This window comes from Hylobates moloch, unplaced genomic scaffold (genome assembly GCF_009828535.3).
Source record: "Hylobates moloch isolate HMO894 unplaced genomic scaffold, HMol_V3 SCAFFOLD_3, whole genome shotgun sequence".
Classification (NCBI taxonomy): Eukaryota; Metazoa; Chordata; class Mammalia; order Primates; family Hylobatidae; genus Hylobates; species Hylobates moloch.
In genome coordinates, this window is record NW_026652278.1 from 20357964 (window position 1) to 20376028 (window position 18065).

An 18065-nucleotide genomic window follows, 5' to 3' on the forward strand; every position below is an offset into this window, starting at 1 on the left:
ACTCATCTCTGCCCAGGTGGATATTGACTTTCTGAGTCACATTTACTCAGCTGGTCTACCAACCTTAATTCCCTAGAGGAAGGGATCTAAAGGGTTCAAATCCGGCTGAATTACATGGAAAGAAAGAGAAGGGACAATGAATTTAAAATGTGGATGGGACAGAAAGTACAATTGTTGAGACTTGTAAGAACTTAGGTATCCTGAACCAAAATTTCCTCCCAACTCCTAAGGCGGCTGAGTGAAGAAAAGGATCAAACACCTTCTCCCTGAACAAGTGGAAGATGGTTGGTATCACAGCTCTGAACCATGGCCAAGAACCATGGCCAAGAAGCACGGCCCTTCATTACCAGCAATTTTATAGCTCTCACCCTTCAGCTGGGTGATCTTAGGGATGTTGCTTTCTCTCTCTCTGGCTCAGTTACCTTAATTGCAAAATGGGGATAATCACAGCACCTCCCTCATAAGGTTGCTATCAAGGTTTGGAAAAGTTAATATAGGAGGTAGTTACAGTAGTTCTTACAGTAGTTCCTGGATCACAGGAAGTCTGTGTTAAATGTCAAGGGATCTCTGTAGGTACCCAGTGGAGCAGACTGCGGGAATATCCCACGACCACCCCATTACATCACAGAGTGGGGAGGCACCTTGCCAAAACAGTGAGTGTTGGACTCAAACTTAGTTCTGACGACCAGTCACAAGAGGTTCCCACCACACTCTGCAGAGCCATTTCTATCACACCCAGGCTGTGGGATCAGGATTTTCAGACATCACCAAAATCCTTACCCTGCCCCCACATCCCCCTGGCAGAGGGAGTCTTGCCCTATGGCCCAGGCTGGAGAGCAGTGGTGCTATCTTGGCTCACTGCAACCTCCGCACCCTGGGGTTCAAGCAATTCTCCTGCCTCAGCCTCCCAAGTAGCTGGGATTACAGGCATGTGCCACCACGCCTGGCTAATTTTTGTATTTTTAGTAGAGACAGGGTTTCACCATGTTGGCCAGGCTGGTCTCGAACTCCTGACCTCGTGATCTGCCCACCTTGGCCTCCCAAAGTGCTGGGGATTACAGGCACGACCCACCACGCCCAGCCACCACCAAAATTCTTGAAGTAGGTACTAGGAATGTTACATGTGAATTTCCACGGAAACCTACATGGAACACATAACTGAGCTACTCCAGCAGCAACTGGCCCATCACACAGACACACCATCAGGGTGTGATTCCTCAAGAATCTTGCTAATTGCCTGCACCAGTCTGAGCCCACCAGCTCTCTCACCAAGCACCCCCTTTATATACAGCCCGTATGTGAACCTTTATCACTGATGGAGAAATTGAAGCACAGATCAGTCGAGTAACTTGCTCAAGTTGGCACAGCCCATAAGTGTCATCTTTGTACCTCACCTATTCACAGTTTACGGATTTAGATGACATCCTGGAAACGTGGCATTTTGGCGCATCCCTGGGAGATGCTTCTGGGTTCTGACGACAAGGCTGAGAAATGCTCAGTCACTGGCGCCAGGGATCTAATCAGCTCCTGCGGATCTTGAGTTATAAGGAAGAAACTCAGTCTTTCTGTTTCATTTTCCTCATACTTAAAATGGGTGCCTGGTTCCTTTATCTACCTTCTGCCGCCAGCCAAAGATTAATGAGTTACCATGTGCCAGGCTCTGATGGGAGAATAGCTATATTCATATCATCTTATCATAAATAGCCAGAATGAACAGCTATGCTTATTAAAAGCTGAACCAATGAGAGGCTACTGAAAAAAATCTTCTACCAGGCCATGGCTAATGCAGAGAAAAGGGGTCCTCCCTGCTCTATCAGACCCAGGCCAGTTAAAGGGAATGCTCCTTACACATACAGACAGCAGCTCCAGGTAATCAAGACATAGGCGTGGCCCAAGAACATGCAAGATCAGAGGCAAGAATGCAAGACAGTGAAAAGTCCGAAAGATTCCAGAAACATTTTGAGACGGAGTCTCGCTCTGTCGCCCAGGCTGGAGTGCAGTGGTGCGATCTCGGCTCACTGAAATCTCTGTCTTCCTTCCGGGTTCAAGCGATTCTCCTGCCTCAGCCTCCTGAGTAGCTGGGATTGCAGGTGCGCACCACCACACCCAGCTAATTTTTGTATTTTTAGTAGAGACGGGGTTTCACTGGTCTCGAACTCCTGATATCGTGATCTGCCTGCTTCAACCTTCCAAAGTGCTGGGATTACAGGCATTGAGCCACTGCACCCAGCCACATCTTCAGTTTTATGCACATCTGGCTAACACGGAATAGGTGGACCAGAGGATTTCCACTTTGGTACATGAAGTTACTAAAGAGAATTAGGCACACGTTATAGTGTCAAAAAGTGTTCCTAGAATTAAAAGTAGAAAGAAATTGCAAAACCGTATGAGGTGTAATACCAATTTTGCAAAACACTTTTAAGGTTTGTGCACATGAATGACTAGAAATTTGGAAATGTATCCAAATATTAAGAGATTATCGGGCAGACATGGTGGCTCACGCCTGTAATCCTAGCACTTTGGGAGGCCAAGTCAGGTGGATCACCTGAGGTCAGGAGTTCAAGAACAGTCTGACCAACATGGCAAAACCCCGTCTCTATCAAAAATACAAAAATTAGCCGGGTATGGTGGCAGGTGCCTGTAATCCCAGCTACTCGGGAGGCTGAGGCAGGAGAATTTCTTGAACCTGGCAGGCGGAGGACACAGTGAGCCAAGATCACACACTCCAGCCTGGAAGACAGAGTGAGACTCCATCTCAAAATAAAAAATAAAAAAGGCCAGCCACGGTGGCTCACGCCTGTAATCCCAGCAGTTTGGGAGGCCGAGGCGGGAGGATCACGAGGTCAGGAGATCGAGACCATCCTGGCTAACACTGTGAAACGCTGTCTTTACTAAAAGTACAAAAAATTAGCTGGGCTTGGTGGCGCGCACCTGTAGTCCAGCTACTCGGGAGGCTGAGGCAGGAGAATCGCTTGAAACCGGGAGGCAGAAGTTGCAGCAAGCTGAGATCGCGCCACTGCACACCAGCCTGGGCAACAGAGCGACGCTCTATCTCAAAAAAGAGAGAGAGATTATCAATAGGTAATGAGTATAGGTATTTACATTTTCTTTATATATTTTTACAGTTTCTAGTTCTCTTATATGGCTATTCATCACTTCCTACGCCAGAACAAACTTTTAAAGATGACTTATTCCACGTTTTCTCTCTCCAACGGCAAGACTTATATACATATGTATTACTCCAGGTCTCTGCCTGCTGGAGGCACTGCTTTCTGTTCCTATGGCTCCAACACATAGCACAGCACCCAGTAGGTATACAATAAATGTTTTTAAAGACAGAGGCTTTATTAATTGGTTCATAAATATTCACTTTTCTTTTTTTAAAAGCTAACATTAGTACTAAATCATTTGCTGTTTAAACCTAAGAGTTCCTTGAAAATGTTTCATCTGCATTGACTTTTGCTTTTCTGAAGATAAAAGCATGTTCTAGATGTTATTTTTTCTTCAGGACTATTAATTTGAAGAGAACTGTCACTCCCAAGCACTGAGCAGTGTGGGGTATTGACACTGTATTGAATTATTTAAAGGAAATTAACAATGCTTCCTGTCCTTGGAGAGCAACATTTGCGAGTAAAACCATTCACGGCTGCCTCGGTAGGTATTGTCGAGGCAAAGTGGGCATTTTCCAGCACCCTGAATTTTAAAAGAAAATCTTTAAGTTCTAAATTACTAGTAACGAAGGCAAAGTTGAGGTGGTAACTTCTCCTCCATTGTGAACTGTGAAGAGTCCCAAGAGACACTTCCTGGGACCAAGTTTAATGGGATAATATTGTGCTCCTCATTTTCACGGAAGTTACGTGTGGCACTGGATCACGAGGCCTTCACTGGGAGCCAGGCATCCTGGAGTCATGGGAGCACCACCCTCCACCCTCTCCTTGTAAACAGGCGTTTTTATGGCTGTGATATCCCTATCAGTGGTCAGCACACCCAGACATCATGGCACCCAAAATGACAGTGACCCAACAAGAATTCAGGGATCGCAGTGGATGGGCCCTGCCCTAGAGAGAGGTAAACTTTGGATGGGCGGCTTCATTTTAGAGCTAGCTCATCTCATACCGTCATTCTGCTCCGAGACCTACCTCAATACACCAGGGCTCCCCAACTTTTTGTAAGGAGTGGCTCCTTTTCATGTCCCTGAAGACTTGAGTGCTGACAGTGAAGTCTGAGGGGGGGTAGAAGTGCTGACAGTCATGTCCCTGAGTGCAGCAAGGGAGGGGGCTCTGCTGCCAGGAAGAAAGGGGAACAGAGTAAGGCTCGGGAGCGAGGGGGGACACGTCACCAAGGCACACACAGCCCCCAGCCTTCCTTTCTGCCCTAACCCACATTTCTATAGAAGCTCCATGCCAGAAGGATTACAGTCCCCAGCACGAATCAGAACTCTCCTGTTTCCCTGCCATCCAGCTCAGGGTCCCTTCTAGGAACATCTGAAATGCAACCTCCTCCAGGCAGCCTTCCTGTTGTGTATTCCCACCCCTACCCACCATTCTCCTAATGGGCATGGCCTCCCCTTCCTCTGAGCCTCTCAAGAACCAGCTAGCTAGCATTTTCTCTCTCAACTTACCTTACTGAATCTATTAGTTATGTGAAATTGCTGATATTTCTGTCCTACAAAAATACAATTACATATGGTTCCACTTAATACTTCAGCTGTTTGGGGAGCTGATCTTTTTTTTTTTTAAGAGATGGGGTGTTGCTATGTTGCCCGGACTGGACTTAAACTCCTGGGCTCAAGCAATCCTCCTGTCTCAGCCTCCCAAACGGTTAGGACTACAGGTGCACGCCACCACACTCAGCTAATCTTTTTATTTTTGTGTGTGTGTGGAGGCAGAATCTTGCTATGTTGCCCAGGCTGGTCTTGAACTCCTGGGCTCAGGCAATCCTCCTATCTTGGCCTCCCAAAGTGTTGGGATCTCAGGCAAGCAGCACCACGCCTGGCTGATCTGTCTTCACTCATACCTTAACAGCTTTTCCTCTGCCAGGCGACAGTCTTTTGAGAAAAGCAACTATACTATCAATTCTGGACCCCTTGAAAGATCCGGCAGCACACACCTTGGGTGCTCAAGAAATATGTGTTAATTTGAATTTCAAACCCTATCACAATAGCTGCTACAGTTTACTGACAGCCTACTCTGTCTGGGGCCCTAGACAGGAGCATGCCTCTTACTCCATTAATCCTCACCGCTACCTTATGAGGTAGGTAGTATCATGCCCATTTCACAGAGGAGGAAACTGACTCAGAGACTGTAAGGAGCATGCCCAAGGTCACACAGCTAGTAAATGGCAGAGGGGGAATATAGCCCAGGTCCCACTCAACTCATGCAAGTGCCTGCTGTAGAGACCCATTGGCCTGTCTATGGCTCTATAAACAGGCTCTATAAACAAGAGAATTTAGGGCTGTAAAAAACAACTTGTGGTCCAAGAAGGGTGATTTTGCAACCAAGAAATAATATTCTACCTTTCTTTTTTTAAAAAGAGAAATAGCTATGCCCTTTATGTTCATTGTAAAAAGTTTTATACGAAGAAAAACTCCATGAACCATTTTTTCACGTAATTTGTTCAGGATTAAGAATAAGAGATTAAGGATAACACCATCATCTTGTACGTTTTTACATTCACTATCACAGTAGACATAGTGGGTATGCAAGACTCTGGAAAATAGGAAATTGATAAAAATAAAGGAAAAATTTATACAACAGCAGCCACATCTTTAGAGCAGTGTGTACATAGTATACGGTATTCCCATGGGCCTCAAGTTTATCCAGATGGATTAAAACCATCCACAGGCAAAGTGAGCTCTCAAAATGAGAGGGGGCCATTGCTGCCCCATAACTGGAGCTACTCCAGGGCCCATGCTGGCTGCAGCTGACCTTGTGTCTGGATTTTGAGAGCCACCAACCAGAAGCTGAGAGATCTGCCCCCAGGAAGGGAAGCCGAGCACCAGAGGAAGTACTTGGTTCTCCACCCCTGGAGGTCTAAGGTCTCCGTCTGGGAAGCAGAGCCTCCCAGTCTGCATTTCTTCACAGAGCTGATTTGTAAACAGGAGCGTGAGTCATTAGGCAAGCATGAGTCCATTTGAAAGATCAGCCCAATTTTACAGCTAAGGCTATCCTATTCAGTCCAGCCACAGCAATGACTCACCTGACTGCCTTCCACGAAACGTGACTTGATTAGCCCTCCAACTGTTTCTAGAAGGAACCCAGCAACATGAGGGTTTAATCCTTGTCTGCTTGCTTTATTTTCTAACACAATGCTGAGAGCAAAGAGACAGAGTTACCAAAGTGCCCCAGAGAATGCGTTAGGAAAGAAATGCATCCATGGTTGCCACAGGCCACATGGTCTCCTTTATCTTCCACGGGCATTTCCTCATGGCCTTTACTCTTAGAGGAAATTGTACATTATAGAAATGTTAAACACACACACAATCTCTCTGTACAGATCTAGATATTCTTCCGTGCCTGGGAACCTCAGAGCCAAATTTATAGTTCACGTCCAACATCGCATCAGGGGCTACCGGCTTTGAACTTGTAGAATTAACCTTACCCCTAACCTTATTCCCCACCTTATCTTACTGAGCTACACTTATTTCCCTTTTTTTTTTCCTTATGTGTGTGTGGCCTGAAGGAGGTTTATTACCCCCTCAAGACCACACTTCACCACTGCCCTCTGCTTTCCTCTTTAATGTTCTTAATTATTCATTTCCAATCCTCTTACAGAATACAAAGGCTTAATAAATGACTTCCAATTTTAGGGGGGTAAGAAATGTCTTATAAAAAGTTCAAATGTATATACAACTACAAAATCTCTTTATACCATGAGAAAATGACTATAGTTTCTTTTTTTTTTTTTCCTTTTGAGTCTTTCTTAAAAAACAAACAAATAAAAAACTCTTCAACAAATCCTAAAGACCAGGAAATAAACATCTGCTGAGTTTTCTGCTCAGTGTCCGTTCATGATTTTTCTGGTAACACTATTGCCAGTTACTTAGGGGGCAACCCCCTGACTCTAGAGCCATGTAGCTTAGTGGAGTGAACCCCACCCCCAGCTTCATAAGTGGGTAAGTTTACACAGTCCAAGCTCACTCAGACACTGCAACCCCTTTCCATAGACGCAGGTCCAGAATCAAGGTCACAGACTTATAGGGAAAGATAAGATCTCTCTGGACTTGAATAAGCCTCTGTGCAGTAAAACCAACTGGGAGGTAAGCAGAGCCCAGAACTGGAAGGAGATGGTTTTAATACATGGGCCCCTGGATCCAGCCACGCCTGATGCCTGATCATTCTGGACTTTCCAGTTATGGATCAATACATTCATTTTGCTCAGGCCAGTCTGAATTGGGTTTGAAGAGAGAGGAATTTAGACTCAAGCAGTCCTCACCTCAGCCAGACTGGCCTCCATAGTTGTCCATCCATGAATCAAGGGAGGATATGGGAAAAATTGAAGGTGTTACAGGATAAAAGTAAATGAAGGCCTCGTGAGTTTCATGCTCCTGACATGATGAGTGGGCAAAGTACTGAAGTAGGGATTTGGTGCTTCTTGAAAGAATGAGGCAGGTGGCCAGTCTCTGCAGAAAGAAGACTAGGACCTTCAGCCACCACCCACCTGCTGGAATTGCCCGGAGGGCCCTCCTTCACCTCTAGTGTCCCTGTCACCGCCACTGGCAGCACTGAGCTATTTCATGTCATTTCATGGTCTCCATAATGTACCAGATCTAGAAAGTAGAGACCACAGATGCTAAACAGCACTAAAATCTGCCTCCTGGCTTTCTCCAGAAACAATGCCTATTTGTGACATAGGACCTCAAGAGGCGTGTTTCTCCTGCGGAAACTGAAATTATAAGGCTGGATCAAGTCAAGAGAGAAGGTAGACTGACAGGGCTGCTGGGTTTGAGTCTCACTGGTGGCTCAGCCCCTCATGTCAACGTGTGCTAACCAGATCTGAACACAGCCACATGGATCAAGAATCAAGGTGTGCCACCCATAAAGTCATAGTAATATTTGTGTATTCCACTATCTTGCTTCTTTATGAGCTTACTGCCCCACTCCACAACTAGCTGGGTAATATTCAAATGCTAATGCAATCGAATAGCACCTAGTAAGCCAGAAAATACTAATTGCTCTGCCAGGAAACATTTAAAAATGAACAAGTATAGACGGAGGTGAGAAGCATTTGAAAAACAAAACCCCTAAAAATACAAAGGCCTCCAGAGATGAGAATTTTGTATGAAATAATGTCACCCAGGCTGGGTGTGGTGGCTCATGCCTATAATCCCAGCACTTTCAGAGGCCAAGGCTGGAGGACTGGTTGAGCTCAAGAGTTCAAGACTAGACTGGGCAACATAGCAAGACCTCGTCTCTACTAAAAATTAAAAAAAAAAAAAAAAAAAATTAGCCAGATGTGGTGGTGCAGGCCTGTAGCTACTCAGAAGGCCAAGGTGAAAGGTTTGGTTAAGCCTGGAAGATCAAGGCTACGGTGAACCATGATTGTGCCCCCGCATTCCAGCCTGCGTGACAGAGGGAAACCTGAATAAAAAAAAAAGAAAGGTGTCATTGAGAGTAAAATTGGCCAACACCTGTTGGCTGTTAGAAGAATCTGAACCAACCTCACAGGCAAGAAGAAAAAGGCAACAGCTTTACTCCTCTTTGCCTCAGAAAACTCTGGTGGTAATTAATTTTATGTGTCAGGGTTTTTTGTTTTTTTGGGGTCGGGGGGAGGGCGGGGTTTGAGACAGAGTCTCACTTTGTTACCCAGGCTGGAGTGCAGGGGTGCAATCTCGACTCACTACAACCTCCGCCTCCCGGGTTCAAGCGATTCTCGTGACAGCCTCCCAAGTAGCCGGGAATACAGGCACGCATCACCACTCCTGGCTAATATTTGTATTTTTTTTTGGTAGAGACGGGGTTTCACCATGTTGGCCAGGCTGGTCTCCAAATCCTGGTCTCAAGTGATCCGCCCACCTCGGCCTCCCAAAGTGCTGGGATTACTACAGGCGTGAGCCACCATGCCTGGCCTTATGTGTCAGTTTGACTAAGTCACAGGGTGCCCGGATATTTGGTTATACACTATTCTGGATGTTTCTCTGAGGATATTTTTAGATAAGTTTAACATTCACTGAGTAAGGCGGATGGTCCTCCTTGATGTGAGCAGGCCTCAGCCAATCAGCTGAAGGCCTGAATAGAATACAAGGCTGATCTTCCTCCAAATTAGGGGGCATCCTCCTGAGTAACTGCCTTCAGGCTTGAGCTAAAGCAGCATCTCTGGGCTCGAGCCCACTGGCCTTCGAACAGGAATTACACCGTCAGTTCTACCAGTCCTCCAGCCTTTAGACTCAGACAAGAGCTGCACCATGGACTCTCCTGGGTCTCCAGCTTCCCAGCTACAGATCATGACACTTGATGATACAGATTATGCAGTTCCATGACTGGGTGAGCCAGTTCCTTATTGCAAATCTCTCTACATAAACACATACATCCTATTGGTTTTGTGCCTCTGGAGAACCCTGTCAAATGCATGTGAATTTGGATTTTCATGTATTTTCTCCTCCACAGCAAGAGGGAATGGATTTGTGCTTCTCTGAAAGATCAGAGTTTTAAAATGAAGTGAGTCTTAGAAATCATCTCATCTAATTCTTTATGATTTTCTTTAAATCTCCAAGTCTAGATGTAAAAGGGCCTGTCCAGGACCACACAGCTAAAAAAGAGCTGAAACTAAAGTCTAGCTTTTTAAAGACTAGAGTTCAAGGTTCTATGCATAAATGGAAGAATTTTCTTCTGGAAATGCCACATCTTTGGAACAATAAGAAATCCATTTAAAAGAAGGATATTGCTAAGGGCCATTCCACTAAAAAAGCAAAGTACTGAACTGACAATTTTTAAAAATTGGTGAGAAGGTAACATCCTCATATTTCTTATCATGTATTCACACACAAGGAAGCCAAAAAACAAAGAGCAACCATCCAAACAAACCAGCCAACCCCACGTACACACACGTAACCTTGGAGAGAGGCTAGGTCTTTACAGGTCACACCGATCCAGCTTTATGCACCATCGATAATTCTCACCTCTGAAGATGAGGCAACTTTGAAGGGAACTAATTACATCTGAAATACACTGTCAACTTACTGCAAAGGCGAAGAAACTGCCATCGGGGGTCCAGATAAGCTACCATTTTTATCATAAAGACAAGCCCAGTTCCTCCCCAGACCGGGATATCATCACTCACATGGCAGATGTATGCAATCCTTTTTTCTCATTATTATTTTCTTTAATGTTAGCATGTACGAGTGGCAAGGTGTGAGTATGGGTCCACACTTGCACGTGTGTGTGTGTGTGTGTGTGTGTGTCTATCAGTATATGTGGAGGGCAATGTCCTCGAGTCACGAATGGCCAAGTGTCCAGGTCACACACGGCACCTCCCTCTTCCCTTACTACCTCCATACCACACAGCCACTCTGCTCAAAGTTGGCACGAGTTGGAATGTAATCACCATCTCTGTACTCAAGGCATGCAGAAATGAAGTCTACCTCAGCCCTCAAAGACCTCACCTGAGAAAAAGACAAGGCTCCAAACAGAAGGCAAAACAGAATGAGCATAGAAAGAGACCACTTTTTCACATACCTTTACAAAGCACTGCTCACCCCTCCTCAACCTCAGCACAGACAGAGCGTGGGGCCTCAGTGTCACTGCCACTGACACCCTCCCACTGACTAGCTGTACTCTCTGAATTTCTGGGGCTCAGCTTGACACAGCATATGCGGATGCTGGCTGCTGGATGACTTCCAAGGGTTGTGTCCATCTCCAACACACTCCAGTTCTGTATGGCCAGCAGAACACAGAGGAGCAGGTTTGTTAGGGCCTTGACTCTCTACATACAGAAGCAATGCACCTCGATTTCTGGACATGGTCATTATATAATAAGAGGGTAAATTTATTAAAATAAGTCACATTCAAGGAGAAAAGACCACAAGCATGTGCATGTGCACGTGCGCACACACACGCACGCACACACACGAACACACACGCACACACACAGAGTGAAGATTTCTTTTACTGAATAAAAGTTCAACATGACCAAAAAAAGTATTTTAGAAATATGGCATCATGAATAGGAATTCGCAGCATCATTTCAAAAGGTGCTTGCTGGTTAAAACAAAGTTTTGTCAACTGTTTCTTTTTTCCTGTAGGGGGGAAAGTGTACCTATCAAATATTGAGAAATTGGAAATAAGATTTTTTTGTATTATTGTATCATAAACAGTACAGGGAAAATGGGTAAAAATAATTGTTTTCAAGTTTGGAATAAAGTTATTTAAAAAAGACGTTATATGGGTAATTCTGAATAAAGGAGACACTGACTTTTTAACTGTATCAACACTAAATTAGTTTTATACGTGAAGGTCAAGGCTTTACTGGAATGAAAGGTAATAAGATGAAGTAGTTAACCTTAACATTATCTGAACTTGAGATATTAACCAAGACATGCAAAAAAAAAAAAAAAAAAAAAAAAAAAAAAAAAAAAAAAAAAAAAAAAAAAAGGTAGTGGCTCACACCTATAATCCCAGCACTTTGGGAGGTCAAGGCAGGCAGACCACTTGAGGTCAGGAGTTCGAGACCAGCCTGGCCAACATGGTGAAACCCTGTGTCTGCTAAAAATACAAAAATTAGCCAGATGTGGTGGCAGGTGCCTGTAATCCCACATACTCAGGAGGCTGAGGCAGGAGAATTGCTTGAAACCGGGAAGCAGAGGTTGCAGTGAGCCAAGATCATGCCACTGCACTCCAGCCTGGGTGACAGAGCAAGACTCCATCTCAAAATAATAATAACAATAAGAATAATGATGATGATGATGATGATGATGAAGTTCAAACAGACCCGGCTAACATTAAATCACGTCTTTTTGAAGGCACATCTAATTTCGAGGACATCCATACACTAGCTGGCACCAGCTATCACTCCCATTTGTTTTCCGCAACAGGGATGAGGTTCGATGTGACCTCAAGCAGGTGGAAAATGAAGCTTCTCCTTGCGACCTTTATATCCATTATTTCCATATGCAACTGACAGAGTCTCTGTCCTTAACAGTATAATCTTTCCAGACAAGTCAATAGCAAGCAAGCATGAAAAACCATGCTCATCAATGACTTTGAGAGAATAGGAGTTGATTTCACATGTTTAAGTGTAACACAGAAGCCCATCTACCTTACTCAGCAATGACTGGCTATGGAAGAACATTAAGCAGAAGCTCGGGTTCAAGCAGCACAGGCTGCGGAAAGCTTTGTGAATCTAGCTAATGAAGTAAGCATTATACTGTGCTTATAATGAGATTCTTGCTAAAGGGACGCTCCTTCTCCCAAGCAGCCTTTGGGAAGTAGTATTGGTGTGTGTTGTGTACTGTGAACATGGCTGGGCAGAATCAAGGGGCCAAGAGGGAGAAGAGGGTCTGATCAGGACTTGTCATGTATACTAGGTAATCCTCTCTTTAAAAGCCAACATATCTCTTACAAAAAGAAAGTTAGTAGCCTAAAATGGGACTGCAAAGTCAAGACAACATAGGGGCTAGGTGTGTTGGGAGATCTAGCTACCACTCAGGAAATTTAGATGGACTTGCTCTGAAAAAGAAAGCAGTGTTGGTAAACAGCGCCCTCCTCCCCTTTCAATGGGAATCAAATGTTTTAAAATGTAAATAACAGGTTCCTGGAATACCCCTGGAATTTCTCCTGGAAATGCTTTCATTAATTCACATCTTGTTAGCCACAGGAACCCCAATTACATATCCTCTTTTCTCATTTCCACTAACCAATTATTAGCATTAGATAATAACACACTATTTTCTGCTAATATGTTTACTGACAACATCAAACTCCAGAGGGTCTTCATGATGCAATAACTGAATAATTGTGCAAACGAGGGCTAATTTATGAGAAAATGTTATTTAAACCTTCTCGGGTGTTTATGAAAACAAGCCATGTTGGTTAAGAGACACCATAAACACTAAATTATTGCATAAAAATGTACGAAATTGAAATGGCTTTAATGAAAACAAGTTCTTTTCAGACATTATGAAAGGAGAAATCCCAATGGGAGCATATAAAGATATAAATATTCAAGAACAGTGCATTCCCACAGGCAGGATCAACTTGACACCACCTTGTTCAGAATGGGAACACACAAGGAAACTCAAAAAAAGACTTGCCAGCCCCATTCACTGGCAACCTTCGTTCCAATACTTGCCCCAGTATATGAATTCCAAAAAGGATCACCCTGTCGCAAATCTGACTGCTTAGGCAGTCACCTCTGTGTCAGAGAGTATATACCCAGGGCATCCACAATGCCTTCTGCTTGGCCTATGGTGACGTGGCAGCTGCCCTGTAATGTATTTGTAGTGTATTGGGGGTTTCCCAGCTTGAAAAGGAGAGGTGAAGTTTTCATGACATAAGGGGTGTGGAGTCTGGGATGAATTATCTGTTGCGCCACCCAAAACTTTGGCTATCTTCTAACTCCAGACATTTATAATTAGTAAAAAATCACGTTAAAGAGGATTTTTGTGAGAAGGGGGAAAACCCTAAATTGTGTGTGCATGTATGTGGGCTGTGTATGTGGGCTGTGTGTGTGTGGTGTGTCTGTAGTGCATGTGTGTGTGTACAGAGGCAGAGACAGTACACACATAAGTTGCAGGGGTCAACCTCATCTTGCTCCCTTTTCTTCTCACCAATAAAAAGATGGGGATCAGGCACAGTGCCCACACCTGTAATCCCAGCACTTTAGGAGGCGGAGGGGGGCGGATCACCTGAGGTCAGGAGTTCAAGACCAGCCTGGCCAACATGGTGAAACTTCATCTCTACTAAAAATACAAAAATTAGCCTGGCGTGGTGGCGGGCACCTGCAATCCCAGCTACTTGGGTAACTGAGGCACGAAAACCGTTTGAACCCGAGGGGTGGAGTTTGCAGTGAGCCGAGATTACACCATTGCACTCCAGCCTAGGCGATGGAGACTCTGCCTCAGAAAACAAAGGGATGGGCCCATCTGCCAGAATAAGCATAACAGGTCCAATGTTCTTGGATTTAGATGGCTCTGAGACAATCCTCAGTATTTAGGGCTCTCTTAAAGATTGTTGAGGGTTCCCCCTGCTTTGTAAAGTGAAAGACATCTTCATATGTCTAACGTGTGCAGCCAATAAAGAACAAACTCAGGTTTTCCTTGAAAACTTTCTCCTGAAGGTACTTAAGGGACATTAATGCCAAGAAGCAGCCCTGCAGGGTGGTGATCAGAACTGATTATAAAGCTGCTGGCCCGGGCTGGATCTCCTGAGCAGAGCAGCTCTCCGTGTGGCTGCATCAACCTAGATGCAGGCAAGAGTCTGTGTGGCAAATCGGGACAAAACAAATTTTCCTGTCTTCAGAGCATCATCGTGCCTAGGCTTCTTAATATTTACAACAGGTAAAAACAACCACCAAAACAGTAACAAATTTAAAAACCAAACCCAAAACCAAAAGGCTCCCCAGGCTGGCAAGGGCATCACCTGATCAGAATCTGCTGTGGCTGGCCCAGCGCACTGGCTCACGCCTGTAATCTGGCTCATCTTTGGGAGGCCAAGATGGGTGGATCACTTAAGGTCAGGAGTTTGAGACCAGCCTGGCCAAAATGATGAAACACTCGTCTCTATTAAAAATACAAAAATTAGCCAGGCATTGTGGTAGGCACCTGTAATCCCAGCACTTTGAGAGGCTGAGGGAGGAGGATCCCTTGAGGCCAGGAATTCAAGACCAGCCTATAGTGAGACCCCATCTCTGCAAAAAAAAATTTTTTAAAGAGATGGATGTGGTGGCACATGACTGTAGTCTCAGCCATCACTTGATCCCAGGAGGTCAAGGCTGCAGTGAGCCGTGAATGGGCCATTGCACTTCAGCCTGGGCAACAGAGTGAGATCCTGCTCAAAAAATAAAATAAAATAAAAAGAGTAACAGTAACTAGAAAGTTACTAATTGCATTGATTAAAAAGTCTTTAGTGTTTCAGGGAGACCATGAATTCTAAAGTTATCTTTACCCAATGTCTGGTTCCAGGTAGTCTGCTGAGGTACATATTTGTTGAAATGTGTGGACCACTCATAGACTTGATCATCTTTGCCCCATAACAGTCATTACCACAGGAACACTTAACTTGCAATAAAAGGAAAGGGATCATTTGGAAAATTAAAGCAAATATGAACTAGCTTAATTTTTTTTTAATTCTGAAGCTTACCATCAACTGATGAATGGGTCAACAAAATATGGTATATCCATATAATAAAATATTATTCAGCCATAAAAGGAATAAAGTCCTGGCCCGGCACAGTGGCTCATGCCTGTAATCCCAGCACTTTGGGAGGCCAAGGAGGGCAGATCACTTGAGGTCAGGAGTTCCAGACCAGCCTAGCCAACATGGTGAAACCCCATCTCTACTAAAAATACAATAAATAAATAAATAAACAAATAAATAAACAAGCCAGGCATGGTAGCATGGGCCTGCTACACAAGAGGCTGAGGCAGGTGAATCGCCTGAACCTGGGAGGCAGAGGTTGCAGTGAGCTGAGATCATACCACTGCACTCCAGCCTGGGTGACAGAGCAAGACTCTATCTCAAAAAAAAAAAAAGAAAAAGAAAAAGAAATGATGTCCAGCAACATGGATGAACCCTGAAAACATTTAAGTTAAGTGAAAGAAGCAGTCACAAAGGACCACAAATTTTATGATTTCATGTATATACCTAATGCCAGAACAGGCAAATCCATAGAAACAGAAAGTAGATTGATGGTTGCCTTGGGCATGGGGGAGAGGGCAGAGTGGGGGAAATGGGGAGTGAGAGCTAATGGGTACAGTTTCTTTTGGGGGCTGAGGAAAATGTTCTACAATGGCGATATGGGTTGCATAGTTCTGTAAATATACGAAAAACCACTGAATTATATACCTTAAATGGGTGAACTGTATGGTATGTGACTAAACTTATTTTTTAATTCTGGAGTTTAAATCGGCATAATTACCACTATCTTATCTCTGTGTGACTGCTTTGAATTTTAATTTTGAGTACCTTTTATTGGAAAAGAATACACAACTCTGGGGAACAGGCAGGATAAGAATTATTATTCCCATTTTACAGGAAGCAGAGGTCCACAGAGCTTCTATTTTCTTTCCACTGCCTGGCTGAGTTTCTGCGGGACTCAGGGAAGAATGTAAATTATGGTGGAAGAAAGGGGCCACAGGTCTTAGCACCCCAAATCAGGAAGGGATGATAACTAGCTCTTGCCAGATGTCTAGAAATGTTATGCAGGTGGATCATACAGACATGCTACTAAACAAAAGGCATTGAAAAATGGCAGGTGGATTACTGAAATGTAATTCTTAATAGCATGAAACTCACGTTAAACAATTTAGCTAAAAATGCAGGGGATGGGGAAGAGTCACCTCTTTAGTTGGTATCTGGTGGGGTGAAAATACACCCAATTAGATGTGTCCATATAATTTTCACATCAAACATCCTGTGCTCCCAAAGGCAACTAATGGCACAGCTTGCTATGGATTTTCCCAAGTTTTCAAGAACAGTGACAGCCCTCTTCAACAAAGCCACTTAACATAACACAAGGTTAAAGTGGGAACCGCAAACACTTGCTTTTCGTAATTTACACCTTTCATTTACTTCCCCAGAAATGTCATAAAGGAACCATGGAATTTCTGATGTACTGTCAATACATGGTTCCTTTCAAGAACAGCATTTAGAAAGCAAAATGTGAATAATCCTAGAAGGTGATCTGGAGCTATAACTTAAAACAAATAATAATTGGCATTTTGGGAGAAGAAAGATGATTTTGGTCTGGGTCTCTCACTTTAACAACAACAAAAAGACTAGTTCAGGTGTGGTGTTTCACGTGTGTAATCCCAGCACTTTGGGAGGCAAAGGCAAGAGGATCACTTGAAGCCAGGAGTTCCTGGCCTAGGCAACATGGTAAGACCCTGTCTCTACAAAAAACAAAAAAGTTAGCCAGGCATGGTAGTGCACACCTGTAGTTCCAGCTGCTCAGGAGGCTGACGCTGGAGGATTGCTTGAGCCCGGGAGCTCAAGGTTGCAGTGAGCTATGATCAAGCCAGTATATCCCAGCCTGGGTGACAGAGCAAGATCCTGTCTTTTTTTTTTTTTTTTTTGGAGATGGAGTCTCACTCTGTTGCCTAGGCTGGAGTGCAGGGGCGCGATTTCGGCTCACTACAGCCTTCGCCTCCTGGGTTTCAGTGATTCTCCTGCCTTAGCCTCCCCAGTAGCTGGGATTACAGGCACGTGCCACCACGCCTGGCTAATTTTTGTATTTTTAGTGGAGACAGGGTTTCACCATGTTGGCCAGGCTGGTCTCGAACTCCTGACCTCAGGTGATCAACTCGCCTCAGCCTCCCAGAGTGCTAGGATTACAGGCCCCGGCTGTAAGATCCTGTCTTTAAAAACAAAACAAAACAAATAAACAAAAAAAAACTATTAGGTAAGTCGAAAACTAGGATTTTGACAAATGCAAATGCAATGACTTCACATTATCTCTTTCACAAACCAGGCAGGATCTAAACCCATGCTGGACCACAGCAAACAAAATTCAGCTCACAGGGAGTTATTCTCTGCATCACAGACCTTTCACAGCTTGAGGAGCTACTAGCTTTTACATCATCACGTTTGTGCAGTTTTAATCTTTTTTTTTTTTTTTAAAGAATACCCTAGTAAACCAGGAAGATATTTTTTAAACACATAAAGTAATTGGCAACATTGAAAAAAAATACATTTGCAAATCGCGTTGCCATTCATTTAAAGATACTCTTTTTTTTTTTTTTTTTTTTTTTTTGACACAGAGTTTCGGTCTTGTCATCCAGGCTAGAGTGCAATGGCACGATCTCAGCTCACTGCAACCTCCGCCTCCCAGGTTCAAGCAATTCTCCTGCCTCAGCCTCCAGAAAAGCTTGGATTACAGGTGCCCATCACCACTGCCGGCTAATTTTTGTATTT

General features: G+C 44.1%; 1 protein-coding gene across 32 annotated transcripts in view; it reads right to left on the bottom strand.

The window, feature by feature from the left end:
* Positions 1 to 18065, bottom strand: part of TCF7L2 (transcription factor 7 like 2) — a 217968-nt gene that overhangs the window by 73825 nt on the left and 126078 nt on the right. For 4 of the 32 annotated variants that reach the window (XM_032177550.2, XM_032177506.2, XM_032177497.2 and 1 more), the window contains one exon: positions 4140 to 4283. The exons of 25 other annotated variants lie outside the window; for them this stretch is intronic. In XM_032177550.2, coding sequence (XP_032033441.2) covers positions 4140 to 4283 — 144 coding nt within the window. The remainder of the gene's footprint in view (positions 1 to 4139; positions 4284 to 18065) is intronic. 3 more of the 32 variants (XM_032177701.2, XM_058436005.1, XM_058436004.1) reach the window with 1 other exon arrangement.